The sequence below is a fragment of the Musa acuminata genome, chromosome BXJ2-10 (genome assembly GCF_036884655.1).
Source record: "Musa acuminata AAA Group cultivar baxijiao chromosome BXJ2-10, Cavendish_Baxijiao_AAA, whole genome shotgun sequence".
NCBI lineage: Eukaryota > Viridiplantae > Streptophyta > Magnoliopsida > Zingiberales > Musaceae > Musa > Musa acuminata.
The window spans coordinates 27,215,763-27,242,622 of NC_088347.1; the positions used below are offsets into that span (position 1 = coordinate 27,215,763).

General features: G+C 39.1%; 3 protein-coding genes across 4 annotated transcripts; all 3 read left to right on the plus strand.

Annotated features, from left to right (window-relative positions):
• The first annotated feature begins 1,124 nt into the window (after nucleotides 1-1,124).
• Nucleotides 1,125-7,391, plus strand: LOC104000823 (DEAD-box ATP-dependent RNA helicase 38). Its single transcript, XM_009422961.3, has 8 exons — nucleotides 1,125-1,492; nucleotides 1,665-1,958; nucleotides 2,030-2,257; nucleotides 2,823-2,888; nucleotides 5,424-5,825; nucleotides 5,926-6,037; nucleotides 6,921-7,006; nucleotides 7,096-7,391. Exons 1-8 carry the CDS (start codon nucleotides 1,274-1,276, stop codon nucleotides 7,156-7,158), a joined length of 1,470 nt encoding a protein of 489 aa, XP_009421236.2. The 5' UTR covers nucleotides 1,125-1,273; the 3' UTR covers nucleotides 7,159-7,391.
• A 3,921-nt stretch (nucleotides 7,392-11,312) lies between these two features.
• LOC104000822 (GDSL esterase/lipase At4g01130) lies at nucleotides 11,313-13,416 on the plus strand. The gene is made up of 5 exons (XM_009422960.3): nucleotides 11,313-11,725; nucleotides 11,801-12,010; nucleotides 12,189-12,340; nucleotides 12,412-12,682; nucleotides 12,976-13,416. The coding sequence occupies exons 1-5, from the start codon at nucleotides 11,446-11,448 to the stop codon at nucleotides 13,242-13,244; spliced, it is 1,182 nt and encodes a 393-aa protein (XP_009421235.2). The 5' UTR covers nucleotides 11,313-11,445; the 3' UTR covers nucleotides 13,245-13,416.
• A 5,853-nt stretch (nucleotides 13,417-19,269) lies between these two features.
• Nucleotides 19,270-26,152, plus strand: LOC104000821 (ABC transporter C family member 10). Of its 2 annotated transcripts, XM_065128892.1 has the most exons (13): nucleotides 19,270-19,444; nucleotides 19,835-20,072; nucleotides 20,148-22,186; nucleotides 22,345-22,665; nucleotides 22,757-22,843; nucleotides 22,955-23,542; nucleotides 23,646-23,810; nucleotides 23,905-24,199; nucleotides 24,631-24,845; nucleotides 24,947-25,252; nucleotides 25,380-25,443; nucleotides 25,535-25,774; nucleotides 25,892-26,152. In XM_065128892.1, the coding sequence occupies exons 2-13, from the start codon at nucleotides 20,057-20,059 to the stop codon at nucleotides 26,017-26,019; spliced, it is 4,464 nt and encodes a 1,487-aa protein (XP_064984964.1). In that variant the 5' UTR covers nucleotides 19,270-19,444; nucleotides 19,835-20,056; the 3' UTR covers nucleotides 26,020-26,152. The 2 variants fall into 2 exon arrangements, with proteins under 2 accessions (XP_064984964.1, XP_009421234.2); XM_009422959.3 differs by lacking the exon at nucleotides 19,270-19,444 and having other exon boundaries at nucleotides 19,537-20,072.
• Nucleotides 26,153-26,860: the final 708 nt, after the last annotated feature.

Sequence of the window (26,860 nt, forward strand, 5' to 3'; positions counted from 1 at the left end):
CGCGCTAGATGATACGGATCATTAATAATAAGATGACCAAAATAAATGTGTTTTAGATATACGAATAAGACGAGATATATGACATATTTTGGTATCACCCACGAAACAACGATCAGCAACCACATCAACGCCAAAGAGAAACCCCAATGCTAATGGGATGATCGCCTCTCCTCCGATGCCATATAAGATGGTGTCGCATGTCACAAAGCCACTCCAGAAAGCTTCGAATTGCGTCGCACGGCACTAATACATGTTGGTCGATCGACGTTCACACGAAAGCTATCGCTCATGGAGTCGATTGTCATTAACATATCATATACGATCGACTCCTGTTCATAGGTATAAAATGTCGACCCCTTGACCAACACCAAGGGAAGGGGAGAAAAAAAGGAAACTTCTCTTAACTCCACTCAACTCTGATTTAAGCTTCGGAAGGGTCGAGTCAGAAAATCCTTATCTTGACCTTTTGTGCAGGAATTCGATGACGAAGAAGCAAACAACTCAGGAAAAGACCTCACTTGGGAGACGAAACTTAGATCCGACGACTTGACTCGACATCGATTTCCTCCGCTTAAGCATCCACGTGGATAACTTTACGCATCCGAGAGAGGACCAAGCCGAGCTTACACCTCAACGATGGCATAGTATTCCCCAACACTGTTTGACTAGCAACAAAATTATAAAGAATTACCTGTATATTTTTCATAAGAATTTAAAGGTCATATGGGCTAGTTTTGAGAAATATTCAGTAAATTGGACAATTTGACGATAATGACATGAGATGAAAAACGAACAAATGATTTAAATGAGGCATCTTATATATTAAAAAGTAATAGCAACTAAAAATTAAATACGATGAAGCATCAAGTAACGAAGAATAATCGTGTTGGGCAACAACGTTCTTTTCTTCTGCCAATAAAGCATGTTTGTCTTCGAGAGGTCCCGGTGAATCGGTGTTCGAGTCCCTGCGGTGCATCTGATGGAAGTCCAATTTTGGCCAATAGTTACTTGCCTTGTGATTGGAGGTAATCAAGGGTCCACGAACTGGTGGGCCAACGTTGCCTTTCCATCAATGCAGGAAGACAGTCGGGTACCGAGAAAATTGGGTGAGAAAAAAAATGGAAATAATGCAGTGAACGGCCGGCGGCCCTTTTCGCGTTAGATTTAAGCCGAGACATCGCAAATTTGGTTTTGTAGGCGTCCGTCGTCATTTTCGCGTCGTTGTCTATCGAGATCTCCTCGCCTCGGTATCTCTCTTCCTCCGATCCATTCCATGGCGGAGAACGCTGCGCCGCCGGCAAAGACGGAGGAAAAGCGGTCATGGGCCGACGAAGAGTCGGACGAAGAGAAGGAAGCCGCCGCGCCGCCTTCGCAGGCCGCCGACGAAGCCCAACCCTCGGAGTTGAAGAAGATCGAGTCGCTCTCCATCTCCGACGGGAAGGACAGCGGTGAACGTCTGCTGGATGATCCCGACGATTCGGAAATTAAAGCGGTAAGGCTTCGTATTATTGTTCTCGATATAGAATAGTCCGATGTTAGGGTTTTTGAGCTGTTTTATTCCGACTGGGTTTGATGCTTTATATCGGATGGATCTTGTCAGTATCGAGGGGAAATCGTGTGACTGGGTTAGCCTTTCGTGAAATAATGATTTATAAATTGAATAGGTTACATCCGGTGATACTGTCTACACTTCTGCTGTGACGTTCGAAGACTTGAAATTGTCGGATGAGCTTATCAAAGGGTTGTATGTTGAGATGGGTTTTAGTAAGCCTAGCAAAATACAGGCTATTACTCTACCTATGATTCTTACGCCTCCGTATAAAGATTTGGTAGCTCAAGCTCACAATGGCTCAGGGAAGACCACATGTTTTGTGCTTGGAATGTTGAGTCGAGTCGATCCAAAGAGGAAGATACCACAAGCCATCTGCATCTGCCCTACCAGAGAGTTGGCTCAGCAGGTAAATTCATTCCTGTTTAAGTACGCAGCATTTGGAATAGCAGGTTGTAACTATTCATATGGATGATGCAGAATCATGCGGTCCTTCTGAAGATGGGAAAGTATACTGGCATAACTTCAATGTGTGCTATTCCATCTGATTCTGCTAATTATATTCCAATAAATAAACGTCCACCAGTAACTGAGCAAGTAGTGATTGGCACTCCGGGAACCATTAAGAAGTGGACTTCAGCAAAAAAATTGAGCACAAGGGACGTGAAGATACTTGTTTTTGATGAGGCAGATCATATGCTAGCCGAGGTAGCACTTCATACCATATTTTAAAAATCTCAAGTAGAGATAAGTTACTTCTTCAATAATAGTTTTGTAATGCCTCCCCAACAGGACAATCATTAGTGGTTTTCTATGACAGTACAATTTACCTTTGTTGTGCATGCTATACAATATCTTTGAACCTGAATTTCTGTTTATCTTGAAGGCATTTGACTCAATCCTATGAAACTTGGTCGATCCTGGCCAATCACTAGTTGATCCTAATTGATATTAAATCTTTTCAAAAGAAAAACAATGAAGAAAGAAAACAAATTAGCCACACTATTTGATCTGATCCTGAATCATGTGATCAATTTCAGTCCTAATTATTGGAATTGACTAGTACCTGAAGGTATTGATAAATATTTTAATGAGGAATTATTATTATTTTCCTAATAAACTCATTTGTCTGTCTTCAAGATGATCTGTTGATGTTTCTCAGGAATTTATTTTGATAAACTTTGGTTTCATGTCGTTTGTTTACTTCTATCTTTGTAGTCATCTTTCTTGGATTATTTTGTTTGGTTGTCTATCTTTTTTTTTTTTGGTACAGGATGGCTTTAGGGATGATTCTGAAAGGATCATGAAAGAGATTCAAAGAAGCAGTGGTGGTTGCCAGGTTTGGTTTTTTATGATGCAGTTAGATTTCATGTTTAGGTTTCTAAGTTCAGCATGATACTGTTTTTTTTTCTTCTGAGTTTGTTTATGCAGGAATTTCTCCAGATCACATTGCAAATAGTTTACAAACTAAGACATATCTAGTTACTGGCCCATATCTAGTTACCCGGATTTGGAAGTAACCAACAGCAGCAAGGTTCTTGTCTGACAGAATATATCATCAACAAGATAATAACTATGTATCATGGTGTCATATATTTATGCAGTACTTGTATGTCTTCCTCCCGTAACAGGTGAATGGTTGCACCTTGCTTGGAGTTGCATGAGAACAGCAAACCATACATGTACTTAAGATCATAGGGTTGGGTATCTGGTACAACTATGCTGAACGTTAAGCCTTACCATTTTTGTTCTTCCAAGTCCTTGTTAGGAAATCCAAACAAGGAAGTTGTTTGTGGGTAGCTAATATGTAGCTCAATGTTGTTAAATGACAGGGCTTGCGTGGTTAAGTAGAAAGGAAAGGGGACCTGAGGAGCATGTGCATCCTAGCTTAGCCATACATAAATATTGAGAAGTAATTTCACAACAGTAGAGCCCTAACCTCAAAATAAAAACTTTTAATGTATGCCCCCTTAATTTAAAAGTTGATGCAACATAAATATTTTGAAGCAATTTCATAGTTCTTTTCTTCTTTGAATCTAGTTTCTCAAGTTGGCCACAATGGATTGCTGAAGCAATGTAGAGGTTACAAGATTTGGTTTCTTGCACCAATCTGGTCTTGTCTCGGACCGAATTACACCTGCCTTATAATCTTGAACTTGGGGTGGCAACATTTCTCCTTCCTGATTCCTAGAACATCAATGGTTCCCTTTCTTCAATAGGTTTCCATACATGTTAATTTGTTTTTCTGTCTTTGTTGAACCTAGCCTATGATTGTATAAACTCTAGCCTTACTTTCTTTCTAATTGTACATTCATGCATATCCACTATAATATGCTTTTAGATATCCTTCTCTAATTTTTGAATTAATTTCATAGGTTGTTGGTAGTAAATTTTGTTGTACCTTACACTTTATTTCTCTTCTGTTTGTGGTTTATTACATTTTTCTATATCCTTTTAATTCTGCATTCGATTTTTCAAATTGTAATATAATTGTTGATGCTTACCATCTCTGTTTTGGATATAAAATGACCTTTGTACAATTAACTTTCCTTTATCTTCAACCTTTCTCTTCTCTTTCCTCTCAACTGAACATAGATGCATAATTCTAGAATGGTAGGCAACCTTGAGCTTCAAACCTGAGCTAGATATTTAATTTTGAAGCTAGATACTTGCTTTGGTTACCTGTTCCTGTGCAAATGCAGCTTGTAGTTCTTATTTTTTGATACCGATTCTTTTCATTTGCCAATTTTACTGATGTTCTTGGTATTGAGGACTGAGGAGATCTCCTGAGACAATTGATATAATGTTAAGATTTGCTATATATTCATTTCCCATGTATTAAGACTAGATGGTATATCTTCATGTGAGACTTTCTCCCCCAGATCCTAGTTTGTAAACACCACTTTGCAAATTTCCCAATATATTCAAAGTTCAAACCTTGAAGTACTTAGCAGAAAGTAAATTGACCGTGAGACTGTCTTCATAGTGGAGATCCTCAGGAATAAAGGTGCCATTTCAGAATTTTCTAGATAGGATTTTTTTTTCATTAACTTACAGCGTCCATTCAAGATTTACCTGGGAATTATTGGAAAATTAGATCTCCTGATAATTTCCGGGTGAAGTAAAACAGATAACAGCTTGCAAGCTAGGAATTTGTTTAATCAATAAACAGTTAATGGAAAGTGGTAGAAAAATCTGGTATTATTCTTTGTTGGTCGTCCCTGGCTCCATGAAGCACATAGAACAACTGTGTGCAGTCATTCACACTAAAATGCTTAACCATGTGTTCATGACGTATCTAATTGCAAACATTCAATGAACTCTTAGTTCCACTAATCAGAGTTAGCTTTTTGCACAATCATTAAGCCTCCTGCTGAATCATTGTTATCATTCTGTTCTTGTTTAAGAGTGAACATGTTGTGTTGTGCATAAGATGTTATTCTAACTATATTTCCCATTGTTACTGCTTACTTTTGTGTTTGTTATAGTGAGTTTTCTAGTTTATATTTACAATTTCTTATTTAACCTTGTGATTGATACAATCTCTACTAACCTTGTAGTTAGTAGAATTTCTTATTGAGCCTTGTGGTTGATTTTCTTGTACTTTATGTATTCACTTGTGTAATCATCAACAATACATGCGAAGCCTACCAAACTACTCAAGTTACTGACTTGCTTGGTTTGCTTTAGCCACAAGAATCATATGTAGCTTAATAAATGCTATGGAGGTCATATACTGTAATCCTTGGGATATTTCAAATTTTCTTTCATTTCGTCTCTGTCATATTCTGTCTTATGTTACTGTAAATTGCTGTTCCTAATTGAAATAGATGAGGTTGAACTTATTGCTCTTTTTCTTGATTTTTGTTGTTAGGTGCTTCTTTTTTCTGCTACATTCAATGAATCTGTCAAGGCATTTGTATCAAGGGTAATCAAAGATGGAAATCAAATATTTGTGAAGAAAGAGGAACTCACGTTGGAAAAAGTAAAGCAATATAAGGTCCAATGTCCAGATGAACTTTCCAAAGTAGAAGTAATAAAGGACAAAATTTTTGAATTTGGACAAAAAGTAGGACAGACTATAATATTTGTCCGTACAAGAAATAGTGCTCGCATGTTACACCAATCGTTGACTGAAGAGGGCTATGAGTGTACATCAGTTCAAGGTGCTCTCAAGCAAGAAGACAGAGACCAAATTATAAAAGAATTTAAAGATGGATTAACCAAAGTCCTCATTACAACTGATCTCCTTGCTCGAGGTTTTGATCAAAGACAGGTATTAAATTTATTTATCTACAAGATAGATTTTAAATTTATTTATTTAGAGATAGATCTTTGAAATCAATAATTCTTATGCTTTTCTTGTTCCGTTGAAGGTTAATTTGGTTATCAACTATGATCTTCCTATAAAGCATGACAATCCATCAGAACCAGATTGTGAACTATATCTACATAGAGTTGGTAGAACTGGCCGCTTTGGTAGCAAAGGTAATTTTTATCGATGCTTTGGATAATATGTCACATCCTCAATCGATGATTTCTTCAGTTATAATAACTACATTTAAATCCATTGTTCTAAAAGGGTGAATTACAGCTGCATTTGCATGTGTCTATGACCCTGCTTATGCAATGTATATTCGTAGTGTTACTGCACGTCTGGTGTATGTAGCTATTTATGTAATCAACATAAGCAAGTGTGACCTGCATATACATATGATTCAATGTGGCTTATCTATTTTATTACTGTATTATTTTGTTATAATGTAGAAAGATAAAAGATTATGTAATTTTAGTTGTATAAATATTTGCCTACTACTTAGTTTCACCTTTTTGTTGGGACATCACAGATTTTTGTTGCTTACAGTTTTACAATTCTTTTCTTTTGTCACTTGTCTCTTAAGTAATTTATTAAATGAGAACTTAATCATTTTGTAAATTCTTGATTTGGCCTTAGTAAGCACCACCGTTATAGGTCATTTTGCTATTTGGTTGCATTGATACTCCCTTCTTCACCGTTGTGAATATTATGCTGAAAGATCATTTCTTATCTATCACGTTCTCTAGGTTGCAATAATAGGGCAAGGGTTTAATGCCTTTTAACTACTTAGATTTAGTCACATACCAGGGCGATATTTTAAGCCTGGATGAACAAAATAATGGGAAATCCTTAGTTGTTATAATACTGGTCTTGCCGTGTCGTTTGATATATGTTATACCTTACATGTATGCTCCACATCTTTCTTTTTTTGTTGCTGAGTCATGCGACATTTCTTTTCGTGATGGTTTAGATTCATTTGATAGGATGCAATCTGTTATTGTGCAAGTTGCGAAACTTAACCTTGTGGTGTTCTACTGATTAATCTGGCGATAGGTGCTGTCTTCAACTTCTTGTGCACTGATAGGGACAGGTCAGTCATGGAGAAAATCGAGCGTCATTTCCAGCATCATATTCCGGAGGTAATGTCCGCCTAATTTATTCTCCTCCATATGCACCATATTATGTAGAAATATCTTAAGAAACCGGATGACACCTCCCTGTACCACAGATTCCTAACTGGAGGAGTGAGGAAGATTTTGAGTCTGCTCTGAAAGATGCTGGTTTGCTATGAAACAAGTTTGCCGCCATGTATGTTATTGATTTGCTAGATGCGTTGTGCTTTTGATTATAACAAGCAGAGGATTTTGTACTTATTTTGTTTTAATTATTTCTGGCGAGTGATTTTCTATTTGTTTAATGGTGTAGCTATCAGGAGATATACTGTTTAATAGTTGAACGATCAAATTCTCAAGGCTTATTTTTCACTCGTTATAATAAATATTATGTGAAAATTAGACATTTGTACATTGAACTTGACGTTCATGAACTCGGTACTTGAGTGATTATGGGCACTATATATGTTGATGTATTGATCGGTTCACTGGTGATTGAACCTTCTATAATTGCAGGAGATGACATCTTTAAGAGCTTCGCGGGGGTCGGATAATTCCAATCAGGCCACCGTATCGCACGCAAGTTAAGCGGCACCAACTACCACAACTTTGTTCCACGCACAAAGACGACACGAGTTCTCCCACATCAGAAGGGAAAAGTTTACACGGTCATATCTCGTGACTAATTCACGAGAGAGAGAGGAGCGTACACAAATATCACACAGGAAACAGCATAACAACATCACAAGTCCGGCCATCTTCAAGCCGATGGCCATCAGAAGCAGCCTCCTATGTTCAAGCTTCCGCTCATGATCACCGGCACGCCGCGCTCCGCGCACAGGCACTTGAGCTTCCACTCCGGTATCACCTCGCTCTCGCCCCGACCGCTCCTCTGCCACCGGCTCGACGACGCGCTCCTCGAACTCTCCTTCCCGCGCTCACGTTCCTGCTGCTGACCTCTTCCCGCCGCTCTATCCTCGGCCACCTCCTGTGCCACAGAATCCATCTCTCAACCACGGGAGCACTCTCCTGAGACAGATCTATCTAGAACTAGGGAGAGGGGAGGTTGCCGTGGTGCCTTTAAGATAAGCTCCCACGAAGCATCTGGTAGGGTTACTTATGCGGTGGGACCGACACTTGTTATTTTGTACAACCGAGTTGCGGTAGAAAATGACACGAGGCGCTGGCTGTCGGCATGGAAGCATAGAAAACGTCAACGTCACGCCTGTGGATAGAGATAAGAACGGGCGGGTATGGCGTATGTGTGCATTAATGTTGTATTTATCCTTAGTTTTTTTTCTTATCTATGCGAGTAAAGTCAAGTGGATCAATCATATAAATTCTCTTTGACGACTGTGTTCTTCGAAAAAAATTATAACACACCCTAAATATTTTTTCAAAAATACATAAATTTATGGATGATTTCTCAAATAGAATTTTTACTTTACCAATTTGTTTTCCAAGCATCTGTCCGGCTAGCCACTCTCTTCTCCTTGAATAGTCGTTCTTACGTAGTCCTCTCATACGAGGATAGCTTATCGCAACATCGTTCGTAGGCTTATCTTTTTCACTTGCCCATAATATTCGTCATTGATCGTAGGAGAAGAAGAAAGGGGGTGCACCATTAATCGTAAGGATAAAAAAAAGACGATTGTGCACCCTCATTGTTGGACGTAGGGGACGAAAGAGAGGCGCACACCTTCATTGTTGCTACCTCATGCGACGGTTGTAGGCAAAGCGTGCAATGGCTCGATTAGTAGGGTCAACGGAGGCTATTTTGTTGGTTATGGGTGATGGTGAATTTGGCAAAAGAATGGGCAAAGTGATCCTTTCACATTGTTAAGAGCGTTGTTTCATAATTTTTTAAAATAAAGATGCTAAGCAAAAAAATTTTAAAAATAAAAAGTTTTTTCAAGAATTCATCTTAAATTTATAATTATTAATTTAAATATTTATAACTTATTATGATGTGATAAATGACTATTATTATGACAAATGATCATTATTAGACATGATAATAAAATCAATAGCATATCACAATGACCATATTATTGAAGTTTAGTTGAATCATTTTGGACTAGTGTTACATACTCTAAATAAATTGTCTTATGTTTCGATAGAAAAATATAATATTATCACGAAAAATATTCATCTTTAAGTACAGAAAATGATAAAAAAAATCTTATTGACAAATGCATCACATAAAGAGAATTAGAAAAAAAATATTTTGAATAATTCATATTATAAGAAATATTTCATTGACCGTAAGTGGTTAGGTAAAGATCTAACTATAAAATATAAATACAAACATGATTATCGAGGTCGAGTAGTCTCTTTATCGAAACCAATATCGGGAAGTGATCACATCGGAAAAACATTAATCTTTGTGCATAAGAGAGCTTATGAATCCTCACAAAAATATTTTTAATTAATAATCAAAATTTAGGTAAAGAGCTTATTAATCACTCAAAAAAGTTTACAAGCTCAGGGTAAAAAAAATGTTTTTAATTAATAATCAAAATTTGATTACTTTCAAGGGGAAATTATTGAGATTTTAGAATTGTGACGGTATAAATGTGAAGAAAACCCAAACTGAAAAATAATAGCTTGTTTTTGTTACAACAAATACATGATCATAAGATTGTTTTTGTTATTCGATATACGAAAGTACTACTAGACTTTCAGGTCGTACATATAAGCTCATAACTATTTGACTGCCAAAACTCTCTTTTTGAGAAACAAAATTTGATTCTTCAGATTCTACTCGGCCACTTTCTTATTCTTCTTTCAAAAGCTTTTATCGAGCTTTCGTTCTCCAATCTCAAGAGAATTTTGACTTGAGTGTCGTAGGGGGATTTCGTCACACAATCTTCTTTGGAGCATCTTTGATCTATGGGATAGTTAATAACACCTTTATTTTTGCACATCGATTACCTTAACTTAGAGAGAATATATATATATATATATATATATATATATAGAGAGAGAGAGAGAGAGAGAATATATATATATATAATTATATATATTATAATACCTAGAATACCTCTAGTCGTTTATCTTTTTTTCTTTCTTTTCTTATGGATAGATCTATAAGATAAACCAATCTAGTTATAATATTTTTATATTTTCATGGTATTACTAGAAATATTATATTATTATATAAAATACTAAAATATAGTGTAAAAATATTATAATTAAGACAATTCATCTTATGTATCGGCCTATAGGAAAAGAGGTAAAGAAAAAAAAAGGTAGGTAGTTGGCTACCAAATTAAGGGTATGCCAAGTATAAGAAAAAAAAAATCTATTAGCAACCCTTTTTTAGTATGGAGATTTATATTGGCAACTTTTTTTTTTTTGTCTTATTCTCTTTCCGGTGACGGATGATATATCGTATCAAAACGATAAGTAGTGTCGAACAACGAGAGGAGATGGAGGAGGAGATTTGTAATTGAGGATTACTGGTAATTGAGAGATTATAAATAATATAAATATTTTATTATTATTTATTTATGGGTTAGCAATAACAAGGAGGTCATCAATAGCAAAAAAAAAATAAAAAAAAGGTTGCCAATAGCAAGTTTCTTTTGCTATTCACATCTCATTTTTAAAATTATTAATATTCTTAATATATCTCTCTACAAACAGATGTAAATGTTCTTATTATTTTTCCTCTTTTCTCCTAATCACGACATCTACAACATCAAATGATACCGAACGAACGTAAATACTCTGATTATATTATTATTATTATTATTATTATTATTATTATTATTATTATTATTATTATTATTATTTTAATCATGAGCCATGTGAGAGAGCATCATCAGGATCAGCGAGCTATGAGCAACAAGTGTCATTAAGGTTTGTGAAAAATAAAAGAATCAAATTGGTAATTGAGATAGTGTAAATAATAAATTTTTTTAAGGGATTACCAATAGTAAAATGAGATTTCCAATAGCAAACTTAAAATGAAATACAGTTAAAAATTTCTATAAATAAAAAAAAATACTTGTCAAAAAAGTCAAAAAGTGAAGGTTTTTTTTTGTGTGTGTGTGTGGGGAAAGATTCGACCTAAAATATATACGTAAATTAATGAAACATAATCGACATTAAAGAGAAGCGCATTGAATCCTCTGGTCTTTCCCGTTTTCCGTGGAATCACCATCTTTACCGTCCCCGGCGTTGGATCTTTCTGGCTCACGACACCGAATCCAGCCGCAGGATGATGATCCCTCCGTGACGCCTCCACCAGCTGTCAAATCTTGTCTGATTCCCTCGATGACCCCTCCATCGCTCGCCATGTTCTCTCTTTCCATCTCCGCGGCCCAATTACCTTGTCTGCCCAGCTGCGATGCCTTACATCCCTCCATCGAAGTCAGTGTACAGGCAATGATCCGCCGACACTTCTCACTGACTCGTAAAACCCGCCCTCCTCTCTCACCACCTCCCTCTTTGCCCCCACCATGGCGCGTAGGAACACTCCCTCGCTCGTTTCTCCTGCCGGAAGCCGGCAGGTATCCCCATTGCCGTTCTTGTTCTTTACCCTGCTGTTCTTCGTCTGTTCCGGCCCCGCCAGCGAAGCCAGATGCGTGTTCCCGGCGATCTTCAACTTCGGGGACTCCAACTCCGACACCGGCGGCTTCTGGGCGGCGTTCCCGGCGCAGACCGGCCCCTTCGGCATGACCTACTTTAAAAGACCGTCCGGCCGCGCTTCCGACGGCAGGCTCATCATCGATTTCTTAGGTACTGACCATGCTTCGATGGTTTCTCTTTCTTGCTTGGTGGTGAAAGATGGCTCTGCTTCTTGGAAATGCGCAGCTCAGGCACTCGGATTGCCGTTCCTCAGCCCCTACCTGCAGTCCATCGGCTCGGACTTCCGGCACGGCGCCAACTTCGCGACGTTGGCCTCGACGGTACGGCTGCCCAACACCTCCCTCTTCGTCACCGGAATCAGCCCGTTCTCCTTGGGGATTCAGCTCAACCAAATGAAAGATCTCAGAACCAGAGTTCTTGCGCTGAAGGGAACTGGTAAAATGCCACTCATTCTACATGTGTGTTTCATGGTTTCTTTAGTCGTCGAATGATGCAGACAGAGGAGCAAATATTTTAGCCTGTTGGTGAACATGAAAACGATTTACAGTACTGAATGATCTAAAATTAACCATGCCATGGAAAGCTTCTAAGATCGATCATGTTCATGATTCAGAACATCTTCCTCCTGGCAATGTCTTCGGTCAATCGCTCTACACCTTCGACATCGGCCAGAACGACTTCACCTCCGAACTGGGATCTCTCGGCATCGGAGCAGTCAAGCAGTATCTTCCTCAGGTCGCATCTCAGATTGCCTGGACCATAAAGGTGAAACAGGAAGCTGCTGTCATCTGTGTTCCGCAGGAAGCGGATTCACTCGCCATTTCTGTGTTATGCAGGAGATCCATGACATCGGAGGGCGGACGTTCATGGTGTTCAATCTCGCCCCCGTTGGATGTTACCCAGCTTTTCTGACAGAGCTTCCTCATAACACTTCGGATTTAGACTCATACGGCTGCATGATTTCCTACAACAATGCCGTCGTCGACTACAACAATCTGTTGAATGACACTCTCCAACACATGAGAGACATGCTTCCGGATGCCACCATCACATATGTAGATACTCACTCTGTCAAGCTCGAGCTCTTTCGACATCCCAAAAACCACGGTAATAACCTCTCCGGAAACACTATTGGCCTCGACTCGATCATAATTCTCCGAGCAACATGACGATTAGCAGACTTCCGTCATTCCCACACCCTTCAATACTGTGCAAGCAGGAACATAGTCCATCGTTGACTTTGGCTTGGGAAGAACTCGATCATCTGTCCATCTAGACTCCGCATTCCAGCTCTCTAATTTGCTTCGCGTGAATCTAAGTTTTGCCTTCTCCATGCAAATTTATTGGCACTATTCTTCATTCATCATTCCCGATCATGACCTAACTAGTGACAAATACAGGACTCGTCTACGGAACCAAAGCTTGCTGCGGACATGGAGGTGGTGCTTATAACTTCGACCCACAGGTTTTCTGTGGAAACAGCAAGGTGATAAATGGCATCAAGGTGACTGCAACTGCTTGTGGAGATCCACAAAACTACGTGAGCTGGGATGGGATTCATGCCACAGAAGCTGCAAACAAACTAGTAACCGGGGCTGTACTCGGAGGTTCCATCTTTCATCCTCCCTTCCCTCTTTCCAAGCTTTGTGATCTCCAGCCAATAGGTTAAGCAGCAATTAGCTTTTGTGTTTAAGAAGGTGCAAACAAGAAATCAGAGCTTATCAGGTCTAAGAGTGACGATAAGTTACTTAGTTTTTATAGTGGCATACAGTGTCTTCTTTGAAGTGGTATGAGCTTGAAGGTGACTCTACAATAAATGATATGAGCATAAATTTAAAGAAGATGATGGCTGATGACAAAGTACAAAGTTTAATTGAACATACATACCCTATGGATGATTTGATTGTTTCTTTTACAATTTAGAACTTAATCGTTTCCTTCCAATCTTTAATGGAGATGACGAGTGCATGGTGTCTTCACTGTCACTGTCACTGTCACTGTCACTCTCACTGACTGCCATTTTTTTGTTATAAGCAATCAAATTATGGAGGCCCAATTAAGGTATTCCTTCCCCATTTGTGTTTAAGCCTACCTCCTACTAAAGTTCAAGCTTTTCTCTGGTACTCACTCTTATACAAGGTAGAGATTGTGATATCTTGATCTAGTTGACATTGAAAGTAGATTAAGTTAATGAATTAATTATCTCAATAAAAAAATATGATAATTGATATCAAAACCATCGGTAGGAAAAGAATCATTGGATATGTCATAGCATTGAATTATTATTGGACTTTTACCTCATATATATATATATATATATATCAAATAATTTAAACTTACGAAATCGACGATTTTGATTTTCCCAACCTATGAATCAAAACTGAATTATTTGGATGTCCCAATCAGAATCTGTCTCAGTGGCCATCTTAAGAAGATTGGGTGAGGTTGACATGACACTTCGAATCGGAACAAAAGGCCCCTCCCCTATCACTGTTGGATGAGCGAGAGTGGTGTCTTTGGGACCTTATGTTTTCTTTCGACCGGACTACGCCTCGCCTTAGTGAGCTGTTACCATCACAGTGTCCAAATTTTCTACTCGATGTGATGTACGCCAACTTACACTTCCAAGTCAACAGACAAAGTTACGCTTCACATGTATCGTTTGGAGTTCTAAAAGGATTTAAATTATTTTACAAATGTTCGTGTACAAAAAGGAAACACCAAAATATCAAGATTTGATTTTGGCTTGTAATGCTAGCTCATGAAGTCAACACAAAGTTGGGGATTCATATCGTTGAGAAGAAATCTTATAGCAACAACAATAATAATAAAATTATAAGTCTTAATTATTTAGAATTGATTATATGCATCTTTTGTTGTCATTGATTTTTCTAAAAATTTATATGTTTAGTTAAGTTTAAAGTGCTCTGAATCCTTATTTATAGTATCTATTAAGGTCTTTTATGTCTTTTTTAATATTAATTATTTTACCTCTTATGATTATCTCATCCGGAAATCCCTTCAATAAATGCTCATATTATCTTAAATATTTTTTTTTTATCTTTTCTCGAAACGATACTTAGTTGTTCACAAATAAAAGTATTTCTTTTTCTATTTCTAGTAACTTTATGCATCCATCTAACATTTTGATCTCAATAACATAATTTTTTAATATTTTTTTCTTAATCGTCAAACACTTAAATTCATAAATTATTATTGGTCTCATAACTGTATTATAAATTTTTTCCTATGATCTTAAAAGTATTCGATGATCACACAAGGTTTCTGATGTCTATCACCATATTAACCATCTAGTTTTTACTCCATAAATAATATCTTCATCGATCTTTTCATCTCGTTGAATAACAAATTCTGGATACTTAAAACTTTTATTTAAAGAAGCTTTTTATCATTCTAATTTAATTATATTCTATTGTGTATTTCTATAATCACTAAGATTAAATTTTATATATTCAATTTTAATCATACTTAATCTAAAAAATTTTCTACTCGAACTAATATAATAAAAAAATAATTTTTCTACTCGAACTAGACAAGAATTATCAAACCACATAAAATTTGAAGATTATTGCTTAACTTTGTGTTTGATTATTCTTGATTTCTAGATTTTTTCAATACAATTATGTTTTTATTATTGAAACTTAGAATAAGTATTTTTTATCATCTCGAATAGGCTATATTTTCGAAATGGATGAAATGACACATTAACGTCTGATCGAGTGATTGGTTTGACAATAATTTACAGAAACTAATTATCTATTAGATAACAAACAAGACAATATGACTAAAGTAGTGAAACTTATGCCATGCAAACTTTTGACGTAGCTCGCTATAAAAAGAAAGAATGCAATTGGCACACTCGACTAAAATTCTAGAGAGATAAAAGTGACTTTCTTTTTACCATGTCATAAACAGAAATCAAAAGAATCTCTATTATTATTTTTTTGCAAAAAAGTTTGATTTGTGGTTACACTAGAGTGAGTCAAAATGGTACTATTAACATCATTTGAATCATGCAAAAGGATGGAGGTCGAGAAAGCTAATTGTAAGTGATTAAGATAGTTAGGACAATTATTGGAGTGGCACAATTGTTTGTCGAGGTGAGATTAACGTGGCATAGTTGTTTCTTCGGTGGCGGTGGCTCAACTACCTACCTATGTAATAATTGAGGTGATGAATAGTTGCCCTCTTAAAAGACAATTATGTTATATAGGGAGACAGCATAGCTATCTCCCTATATAACAACTTCCTATTGAGGTAGTGTGACTTCTCCTAAGAGTAGAAAACCATCTCCCTATATAATCTATAATGTCCTATTTAGATCTTTACTTAAACCAAAGCTTTGTCACCTTCCATTAGGTTGAAATCAGTGCTTTACGGAAAAATTGCTGAGCAACTCAAGCTTTTAGTCCTTCTGATTTGATAATCTCATCTACAACTCAAGCTTTCAAAATCTTCCATGCTCATGAATCATTCAACAATGTCATGCAATGATTAAATGATTACCACTGGCTAACATTTCATATCTATCTTTTTTTAAGATTATTATTATTAATTATATTAAATGACTTTTCATGCATGCACTTAAATTTCTCACTTATACAATAATACACTAATAAATTGGATGTCTCGATACATCTAAGTATGCATATAACAAACAGTCCCTATCCTAAAGTTTGTGGGTTTTGATGCAATATTCTACCTCCATACGAGACATGAAGCACTAGATATACTAATGATTAGCATGAGTCACACAATAGGGGACATGAAGCACTACAAGGTCCTTTATATATATATATAAAATGGAGCCTCGCATGCAAATGATAAGACTTTGATCCACTAAACGAGATGACAATTAAAATCTCGTGATCCAAAATGGCAACTTTGAGTCAATAGACTTTGTACATGTGGCTAAGTGATCGATGCATCCACTCTTACTCGAATGGTGGGACCATCAAATCCTTCACATTCAATAATTTCGAATGTCACAATCTCCACCACAGTATTTTAAGACACACACGTAACATTACAACATTAGCCAAAACATTTTAATCGTATTCTTCATGCGTGGTGAGAAGTGTGGGGTTGTAAAGGCATCCAAGAAAATACTTCAATTACGATTCAATTAACCATAGGAACTTTTCAAACAGTTATATTATGAATATAACGCAATTGGATCCGTATAGAATAATACATCACAATCAAGATTCGTTTTCATGACAATTCAATCCACCACTAACGTAGGATCTATGCATGTATTAATAATACATACATATGGCCTCGATTTCATCATTCAATGCCGGGAAGAGAACAATCTTTCAATCGATTTCTTTCACGTCCAAATCATCCAACACGCAATTGTCATCGCCGCTAATTATTTTATTTTATTTTTATTATTAAAAAAACAAATGTTTTTGGTGGAAGAGAATACATAAATATCATATTTTAATTTATTTTGAACTTCTAAACCTTACAAATGCTTTTTCTATCAAGTGAAAAGGTAATTAACAGGAGATTATAAAATGAAAACCAAATGAATAGATTAGGAAGCTACTGTTATGATGGGGGTCGGCACTAAGAGGGGGGGGGGGGGGGGGTGAATTAGTGCAACGGTAAAATATCGTCGGTTTAAAAACTTCATTGCGATAAAACTATTTCCGACGTAAATCGATTTCGGAAGCTTAATAACTTGGAAGCGTATAAAAGCGTAGTGACTAAGTAAAGTAGTTTGCAGTATGTAAATGACAAGAATAAAATGCAAACCAAAAAATACAGTAGTTTTAGAGTGGTTCGGTCAACGTGACCTACATCCACTTTCGGCGAACTCCTCCGACGAGATCATCGACGTCCACTAGATGCCTTCCTTCAATAGGCGAAGACCGATCACCTTATACACCTCTCTTCTCCTTTTACTGGGTTTAGAATTTTACCGGGTTTAGAAGACAACCCTTAGAAGCACTCACTTACTCCTCTCTCAAACTAGTCAACACTTAAAAGAGGGAGAGGAGATCACACAAGATTTTAGCAGTGTTTCTTTCTTTTTAAACTCTTTGTGCTTGTATTCTTTAACCAGGGATGAGAGATGTATTTATAGGCTTCAAGTTGATTCAAACTTGGAGCCTAAAACTTTCCCATCCTGGGGGAATTGTGGTACCGCCCAAGTCTCGCGGTACCATCGCTTGGGGGCTAGTGTTGGGCGATACCACCGCATGACACCTTGCTAGGGACGATATAATCGCCCAGACTGGCAGTACCACCGCTTGATGCAGCCTCGAAGATTGTGCCACGACGGTGAGAATTCTTGGGGCACTGTTTGGGCTTCTTATTGGGCCCAACACAGTTCTTACATGAGCCTAGCTGGCCCTTAATTGGGTTGGCCCAAATCCAAGCCTAATTACGTGTTAACGACGATTCCAAAAACATATTCTAAGCTAAACATGTCCGTAAGTCTTGGTTCTTCCAACGAGCTTCCGACGAACTTTCGACGATCTCTCGGTAATGTTTCGGCGGACTCCTGGCAAGCTCCTAGACTTCACGACGATCTTCTTAGCGAGTTTCGACGAGCTTCTTGGCAAGCACGGCGACTTCTCGGCTGGTTTCGCCAGAACTTCCGACGAACGTCCGGACTTCCGACGAACTCTCGAACTCCCAACGATGTCGCGTCCTTGACTCCGGGACTTCAGTTTGTTTCATGCATTGCTCTCGTAGTTAATCTTGCACATGTAAAAACACACTTCGATCTAGACAATTAATACTAAGCATTAATCAAGTTGTCCGGCATGTCATTGGTCCATCGATGCTTCGTCTGATTCTTCGACGCATCATCCTCTCTTGCGGCCTATTGCCCGATCGGTCAGTTGACTCTGCAACTCCGATATCCTTGGCGCAATATCCTTCTGTTGATACGTCGACCGATCCACCGGTCCGACGTCCAATCTTTTGACATGTTCCTCCGGCTCAATATGATTTTTCTTGCTTTAATTGTCTCATCGTGATCGAAGCATCCTACGTCACTCAAAATATAGATTAAAACATAAATACATATCAATTAGTTTCATCATCAAAATACGAGATTCAACAACTACTTAGCGACATCATTACTTTCTTTTTTTAAAGATATGAGAATGTTTATATTTAATAAAAAATAAAAAAAATTCCCCTGTCAATATTCAAAATTTATCGATATTTATTATCCGTAAATATAATAAAATTTGAATGCTTTAGAGGGTTTTAGTTTATTTTTATTATAGAACTAACTTAAGGTATTATTACCCACTTAACATCCTCGTCCAATCGTTATTAGAGATCGATTCGATGAGATAATCGATCCATTAATTATTATTAATCTAATTTTATTATAGTAATCTCACCTGATTATTATAAATCGATTCAGATTCTGCATGCATGGGAAGCCATTAGGACCATTGGACTTTCCCCGAAATAGCCGGACCCACATGTCTCCCCCAGAGGGAACCCGCCACGTGTACCCCCTACACGTAACCCAAATCGACAGAGCAACAAACGAAACAAAACGCTGCCGTATTGTCTTATTATGTATAACATTTACAAAAACCTAAAACAGTAATAAAAAAAGAGATAGATAGATATAAAAAAAAAACCTTTATAAGAGAAAAATAAGGGGAAGTCGTCACATTCGTTTCCTCCTCTTCTTCCAGCCACACACACACATACACACACACACACCACCGAAGGTCCCGATCTCCCCTGCAAACCGGAGAGACGCCGGGCTCTTTCTTGCCATCGGATAACCAGTCTTCTTTAAAGCAACGGCATCGCACAGAGACGTAACCAATCCGTCCTTCGCCTCCGACTACGAAGAAGAAACAGGTTTACTTTCTGGATTTGCTTTCTTCGATCCGCGATGATGGGACGGCCCTCGTTCCTTACCATGTTAAATCTTGGTCCTTCTGTCCACGAGACGTCAGAGGTGACGGCAATCCCACGGCAGAAAGCGTGGTCCGACTACAACCGGCCTTTAAAGATCCATCATTGTTCGTTGACAGATCCTGCGAGCCGCTTTCCTTCACGGTGACCGATTCACGGTTGCCACCGGCTGATTTGTTTTCGTTCGCCTTTTCTTTTGATAAGATGTCTCTTATTTTGTCACTATGTTCTGGTCTTGAGAATTGTCGCATTCTGAGGAGTTGCCTCGATCGTGCGTTCATGATTGCCTGCTGTGATTTCCGGTTTTGATTTCTTTTTGTGATGCTTGTGAAGGCCCGCTCCGTGCTGTGCTACCGCTGTTCTGGGATCATACACTTTTGTTGCTCTTGATGCGACTGGTGCATATGATTTCGAGAACGTAGAGTTCGTCCATGTTTGGTGCAAGGTCTCTACCTTGCGACGTATCTGACAAGGTGGGGGAGACTCCAAGATTTTGGTTGTATAAGAATCAATAATTGATCCAAGAAGCAAGAAGACTGACAGACTTCACACGCCATGGTTGCTCTTGAAGGTAAAGTCCGCGGACCTGTACTCTCGCATCAATTCTTGCATTTTTCTGCTCCACTGAGTTCTTTCTCTTGGCTAGATGCTTGGATGGCCTTCTGTGGTGATTCTGATTCTGCCGATCAAGATGGCGGTTCTTTCGGATTTGGCGAACTATTCTACTCTTCTTCATGCATGAACCACATGTTCGTCAGTTTTGTCGATGCGATCCTCATCATCGCGTTCCTGCTCAACTTTGTCTGCAAAGTCTCAAGCAGATCAGTCGACGCTCGACCGCTCTTCGGTCTGTCTTCTTCGTTACGAATAACCGCTGCTGTGTTCAACTCTTTGCTGGGGTTGGTCTATTTGGGCCACGGATTGTGGATGCTGGTCGGCAATCTAAGGACTGGCATGGATGGTGTGCACCCTGCACATCAGTGGCTACTTGTTTTGTCGCAGGGCTTTTGTTCGGTGCTCGTCGTTTTGATTGTTAGCGTCAGGCGCACACGATTTGGACACACATTCATTAGGATCTGGTCTCTCGCTGCTTCATTCTCCACTGGATTTGTATGCTTTTCTTCCGTTCTAGTGGTCCTCGCAGAGAAAAAAGCATCTTTTCTGATTTGTGTGGATATCTTATCCTTACCAGGAGCTGTTCTGCTGCTACTTTGCACCTTTAGTGGGTCTAACCAGGCAGATGATTACGAAGCAGCTGACGGATCTCTGTACGAACCTTTCAAAGGTGAATCCAACCCCAGCGAAGAAAATTCAGATGAATCTGTGACTCCTTTCGCAAAAGCTGGATTCTTTAGTAGGATGTCATTCTGGTGGATGAACCCTTTGATGAAGAAGGGGTATCAAAGGCCCCTGGAGGAAAAGGATATCCCTCAGCTTGGAAAGGTAGATCGAGCTGAGACTTGTTACTTGCTGTTTCTGGAGCAGCTAAATAGACAGAAGGAGAGGCGACAAACCAGTTCGCCCTCGATATTGTGGGCTATAGTTTCTTGCTTTCAGAAGGAGATCTTAATGTCTGGGTTTTTCGCATTGCTTAAGATACTGACACTATCGGCTGGTCCACTGCTTCTCAATGCCTTCATCAAGGTGTCATTAGGGAACGAGGTCTTCAAGCACGAAGGTTATGTGCTGGCCTTTGGAATGTTCTTGGCCAAATGTTTAGAGTCATTGTCCCAAAGACAGTGGTACTTTCGCACCAGAAGGATAGGACTGCAAGTGCGGTCTTTGTTATCAGCGGCTATTTATCAGAAGCAGTTGAAGCTGTCAAACTCGGCTAAATTGGATCATTCCTCCGGGGAGATAATGAACTATGTTACAGTGGATGCCTATAGGATTGGGGAGTTCCCATTTTGGTTTCATCAAACGTGGACTACAAGCCTCCAACTCTGCATTGCATTGGTAATTCTCTACCATGCAGTAGGCCTTGCAACGATTTCGGCGATGGTTGTGATTGTCCTCACCGTGCTTTGCAATGCTCCCCTGGCAAAGCTACAACATAAGTTTCAGACGAGGCTAATGGAAGCTCAGGATATCAGGCTGAAGGCTGTATCAGAAGCCTTGGTGAACATGAAGGTGTTGAAGCTGTATGCTTGGGAAACACACTTCAAGAAGGTGATCGAAGGCCTGAGGGAAACCGAATGCAAGTGGCTGTCGGCATTTCAGCTTCGGAGAGCATACAATAGCTTCCTCTTTTGGTCGTCCCCTGTACTCGTGTCAGCGGCTGCGTTTTCCACATGCTATTTTCTTCACATTCCTCTTAATCCTAGCAATGTCTTCACCTTTGTGGCGACGTTGCGTCTCGTCCAAGACCCAGTGAGACAAATACCTGATGTGATTGGTGTTGTGATTCAAGCTAAGGTTGCCTTTGCGCGAATACTCAAGTTTCTGGATGCACCTGAGCTACAAAGCAACCAACTAAGAAACTTTTCCCAGGCCAACGTCGAGCACCCAGTTGCGATCGAGGCTGGAAGCTTTTCTTGGGAGGAGAACACGATGAAGCCAACGCTTAGGGGTATTAACTTGGTGGTTAAGGCTAAGGAGAAGGTAGCAATTTGCGGTGAAGTTGGCTCAGGAAAGTCAACTCTCTTGGCTGCTATTTTGAGAGAGATCCCAAAGACAGAGGGAATGGTACGTTCTTGTTCATCCTACTCAATTTTTGTCAATACTGAATCATACTATTGCATCATTGCTCGTCTACTGCAATCCTAATTCTTGTTCTTTCTTTGGCTGTTTGTGATTTATAACTGGTTTTGCTTCTTCTCTTCTTTTTCATCTTGGATGAACAGATTCAAGTTTCAGGAAAAATTGCATATGTTTCTCAAACAGCATGGATACAAACAGGAAGCATACAAGACAACATTCTGTTCGGATCAGCTATGGATCAGCAAAAATACCAGAAGACACTAGAAAAGTGCTCTCTGGTAAAGGATATCGAAATGCTGCCATTTGGAGATCTCACTGAAATAGGAGAAAGAGGTGTCAATCTCAGTGGTGGTCAGAAGCAGCGCATTCAACTTGCCCGTGCACTCTATCAAGATGCTGACATATACCTCTTGGATGATCCTTTTAGTGCTGTTGATGCCCACACAGCTACCAGTCTATTTAATGTAATGGCTTCTACATTAAATACCTCATGTCAATGATATATATTTCCCTGTTTGATCTGAAAGTTTAGTGCTGTTTTTTCTCTTCTTGAAGGAATATGTTATGGGTGCTCTGGCAGAGAAAACAGTTCTTCTGGTCACTCACCAAGTCGATTTCCTTCCAGTTTTTGACTCAATTTTGGTTAGTCTTTGAATTATCTGCCATACAACTTCCGTAGTTTATTGTGTTATGCATTCATCACCGTCATGTCTCTTTGCTAAACATTATTTATACTCTGTTTACCTGTGGCAGTTGATGTCGGACGGGGAAGTTCGTAGTGCTGCTCCTTACAACGAGCTATTGGCTTCTAGCAAAGCATTTGAAGACCTTGTTAGTGCACACAAGGACACGGTCGGTCCCGGAAGACTCGAAGGTGTTGGTTCGCAGAGACAAAGCAAGACATCTGCAAGAGAGATCAACAGTAGCAAGAAACAAGAAATGGTGAAACCATCAGGACTAGATCAACTGATAAAGAAGGAGGAGAAAGAAAGTGGTGATACGGGTCTTAAGCCTTACAAACAGTATCTGGGCCAGAACAAGGGGTACCTGTATGCCTCGATATCAGCTCTTTCTCATTTGATCTTTGTAGCTGGCCAGATCTCGCAGAATTCATGGATGGCTGCCAAGGTTCAAGATCCTCAAGTCAGCATGTTTCTACTAATCGTGGTGTACTTGTCAATTGGGTTCAGCACCGTCCTCTTCTTGCTAAGTAGATCCATTTTTGTAGTGGTTCTCGGTATCCAGTCTTCCAAGTCATTGTTCTCCGAGCTCATGAACTCGCTGTTCCGTGCTCCAATGTCATTTTTCGACTCCACGCCCATTGGAAGGATTCTAAGTCGGGTAAGCGTGTCCGAATCAAACTCAACTTCCTTTCTGTAGTAATATGGAGCCTTTAATTATGAAGAAAATTCACACGTTTATCGAGCTAATATTTCTCTCTCAGGTTTCATCCGACTTGAGTCTGGTTGATCTCGATGTTCCATTTAGCTTCATCTTCAGCGTCAGCGCTACACTGAATGCATATAGCAATCTTGCAGTACTCGCTTTTGTGACATGGCCAGTTTTATTTGTTTCCATACCGATGGTCTACCTCACCATTCGATTGCAGGTGATCTCCACAACTGTGTTTTCTGATTCTTGGGTGTTATCTGCTGCTATCTTGACCAAGTAACCGATGCTTGTGTTGTACGTTGGATCTGCAGAGGTACTACTTGGTTTCTGCAAAGGAGTTGATGCGCATAAATGGAACCACAAAGTCTCTGGTGGCGAATCATCTGGCTGAGTCCATATCTGGAGCAACAACAATAAGGGCTTTTGAGGAGGAAGATCGATTCTTTTCCAAAAGTTTGGAGCTCATCGACAAAAATGCGAGTCCCTTCTTCCATAATTTTGCTGCCAGTGAGTGGTTGATTCAACGATTAGAGACTATGAGTGCTGCCATTGTTTCTTCATCGGCACTCATCATGGCTTTGCTTCCTCCAGGAACTTTTAGCTCCGGTAAGCACTCAAATACAAATCGTCTTTCACTGCTTCGTCGTGCATTGCTATATGTGGTGAAATCATGATTTATATATTCCTGATCAGCAAATACAAGAATTTAGTAGATCAAATTCTTTTAGCAATAATGGAAACTGTTACATCTGATCAAGTGAAAATTAAGTTAACTTCATCAATTTCCCTATGGATTCCCTCTGAAACATTCATCTTTAACACTGTTCAATCCTGTGCGACCAAGCAATACAGTTGTCTTTGTTCTTAGAGGGATCATACTTAGAACTATGAAAAGCACACACATGATGAAACTAACATTTGCATGTAAGCATGTACATCTGTGCGAGGTATCAATTCTTCGTTTTAGAGAGCAGATAGATAGATAGATGTAAGTGGACCCAAATGAACTGTTGTTTAATTCCTCAATTCTGGCACAGGTTTTGTTGGAATGGCACTGTCTTATGGTCTTTCTTTGAACATGTCGCTGGTCTTCTCAATCCAAAACCAGTGCACTCTAGCAAATCACATCATATCAGTAGAAAGGCTGAATCAATACATGCATGTCAGCAGTGAGGCCCCAGAAATCGTTCGAGGCAATCGGCCGCCATCCGATTGGCCCGCTATTGGTAGAGTAGAACTTCGTGATTTGAAGGTAAACTTCAACAAAGCACACCTTTTTCTCGGAATATTTACTTCGATTCTAATTTTGAATGGAGTAAGATTAATGTTCCCTTAAATCTCCTCCACAAACAGATCAGATACAGGCCTGAGGCACCCCTTGTACTCCGCGGAATCAGCTGTACGTTCGAAGGGGGCAACAAGATTGGGATAGTTGGAAGGACGGGAAGTGGTAAGACAACTCTGATAGGTGCATTGTTTCGTCTCGTTGAGCCTGCAGGAGGAAGAATCACCATTGACGCTCTTGATATCGCCACGATTGGGCTACACGATCTGAGGTCACGTCTCGGAATCATCCCTCAGGATCCAACCCTCTTTCATGGTTCTGTCAGATACAATTTGGATCCTTTGGGACAGTATACGGATCAGCAGATCTGGGAGGTATATATAGTGGTTTTCGATCTATACTATCATATCTAAAATATTAATTACTCAGTGAGAACCAAAAATTTATTCTGGTTATGAGAAAACATTGTCGATTGAGTCCATCTTCTTCACAATCCTAAAGGTTCTCGACAAGTGCCAGCTACAGGAAGCTGTTCAAGAGAAACAGAAGGGCTTGGATTCACTAGGCAAGACACAGCAACACTATGTGATGTCTCTTTCTTTGTGTGATAGAACAGTGATACTAACTAATTTTGCTTGAGACTACTTGCACTGCAGTGGTTGAAGATGGATCGAATTGGAGCATGGGGCAAAGACAATTGTTTTGCCTGGGACGTGCACTTCTAAGGAGGAGTCGCATACTAGTGCTCGATGAAGCCACAGCATCCATCGACAATGCCACCGATGCCATTCTTCAGAAGACCATAAGAACCGAGTTTGCAGATTGCACAGTCATCACGGTTGCTCATCGCATCCCGACTGTGATGGACTGCAACATGGTGCTTGCTATCAGTGATGGTGAGTCCTTTCTGCATTTGCTCATACAACCCCAACTGCTGTTATCACGAAGAACAGCGTAGAGATGGCAGAGCAGCTTACAAGAGTGTTGATAAACACCTGTTTCTGTCGGTTCAGGAAAATTGGAGGAGTATGATGAACCCATGAAACTGATGGAAAGAGAGGGATCGCTCTTCGGGTCGCTCGTCAAGGAGTACTGGTCACATGCTGCAAATGCAACCATCCAACTCACGGACTCGCACTGAAGAATCCGAATCCCTTCGTGACTCACAGCTTCTTCTACTGGATATATCAAGATGTAATATTTTGTCTCGTTGGTGTGATTGCTTTGTGAACTCGAAGAGTTACTAAATGAGAAACCTCATGTCTTCACAAGGATCTTAATACGCGTAAATGATGGTCGATTTCGAGGCTGCTAAATGAGAAACCTCATGGCTTCACATGTCTTCGGTGCTCGGTACCAATTGTGTCTGAGTGTTTCACTTTCCTAAATATGAATAGTCGGATTCTGTCGCGATATCTCTGTATCTCCTTATGCAGAAAGAAAAATGAGTTGTTTACACTTTACAGAGGTAATTTGGCCACCAAATAGATCTCATCCTCCCTGAACACGAACTTAATGCTTTGTTGCTAATTGGTTTTATGATCTCTCTCTAATATGTTTCCTGGCCTTTTTTTGACCGACCAATCAATTGAAACAAATCTTTATCATACATATTTCTTCAGCCTTTATCTATTCCATAGATTCATTTCCTTTGAGATCAGAAGTTTCAACTAATCAGAGCGAGCAGAGAGAAAGGGATTCCGACTCTCCGCACTTTACTCCACTCATCCATCTCTCCCAATTTAAATAAGATTAAAATTGTAATAAAATTTCAAATAAAATTAAAATTTAATATTTCAATGAAATTTGGAAATAAAAAAGGTTATGGGATTGAAATGTGTCCAAAATGATATATATATATATATATATTCACATTGACAGTTAATTTATTCACATTGACATCGACGGGCCACATATTGTTAGTTGAACAGTCAAAAGACTAAGCGATGGTTGACTGCAATGACACGCGGGAAGACCGCTTG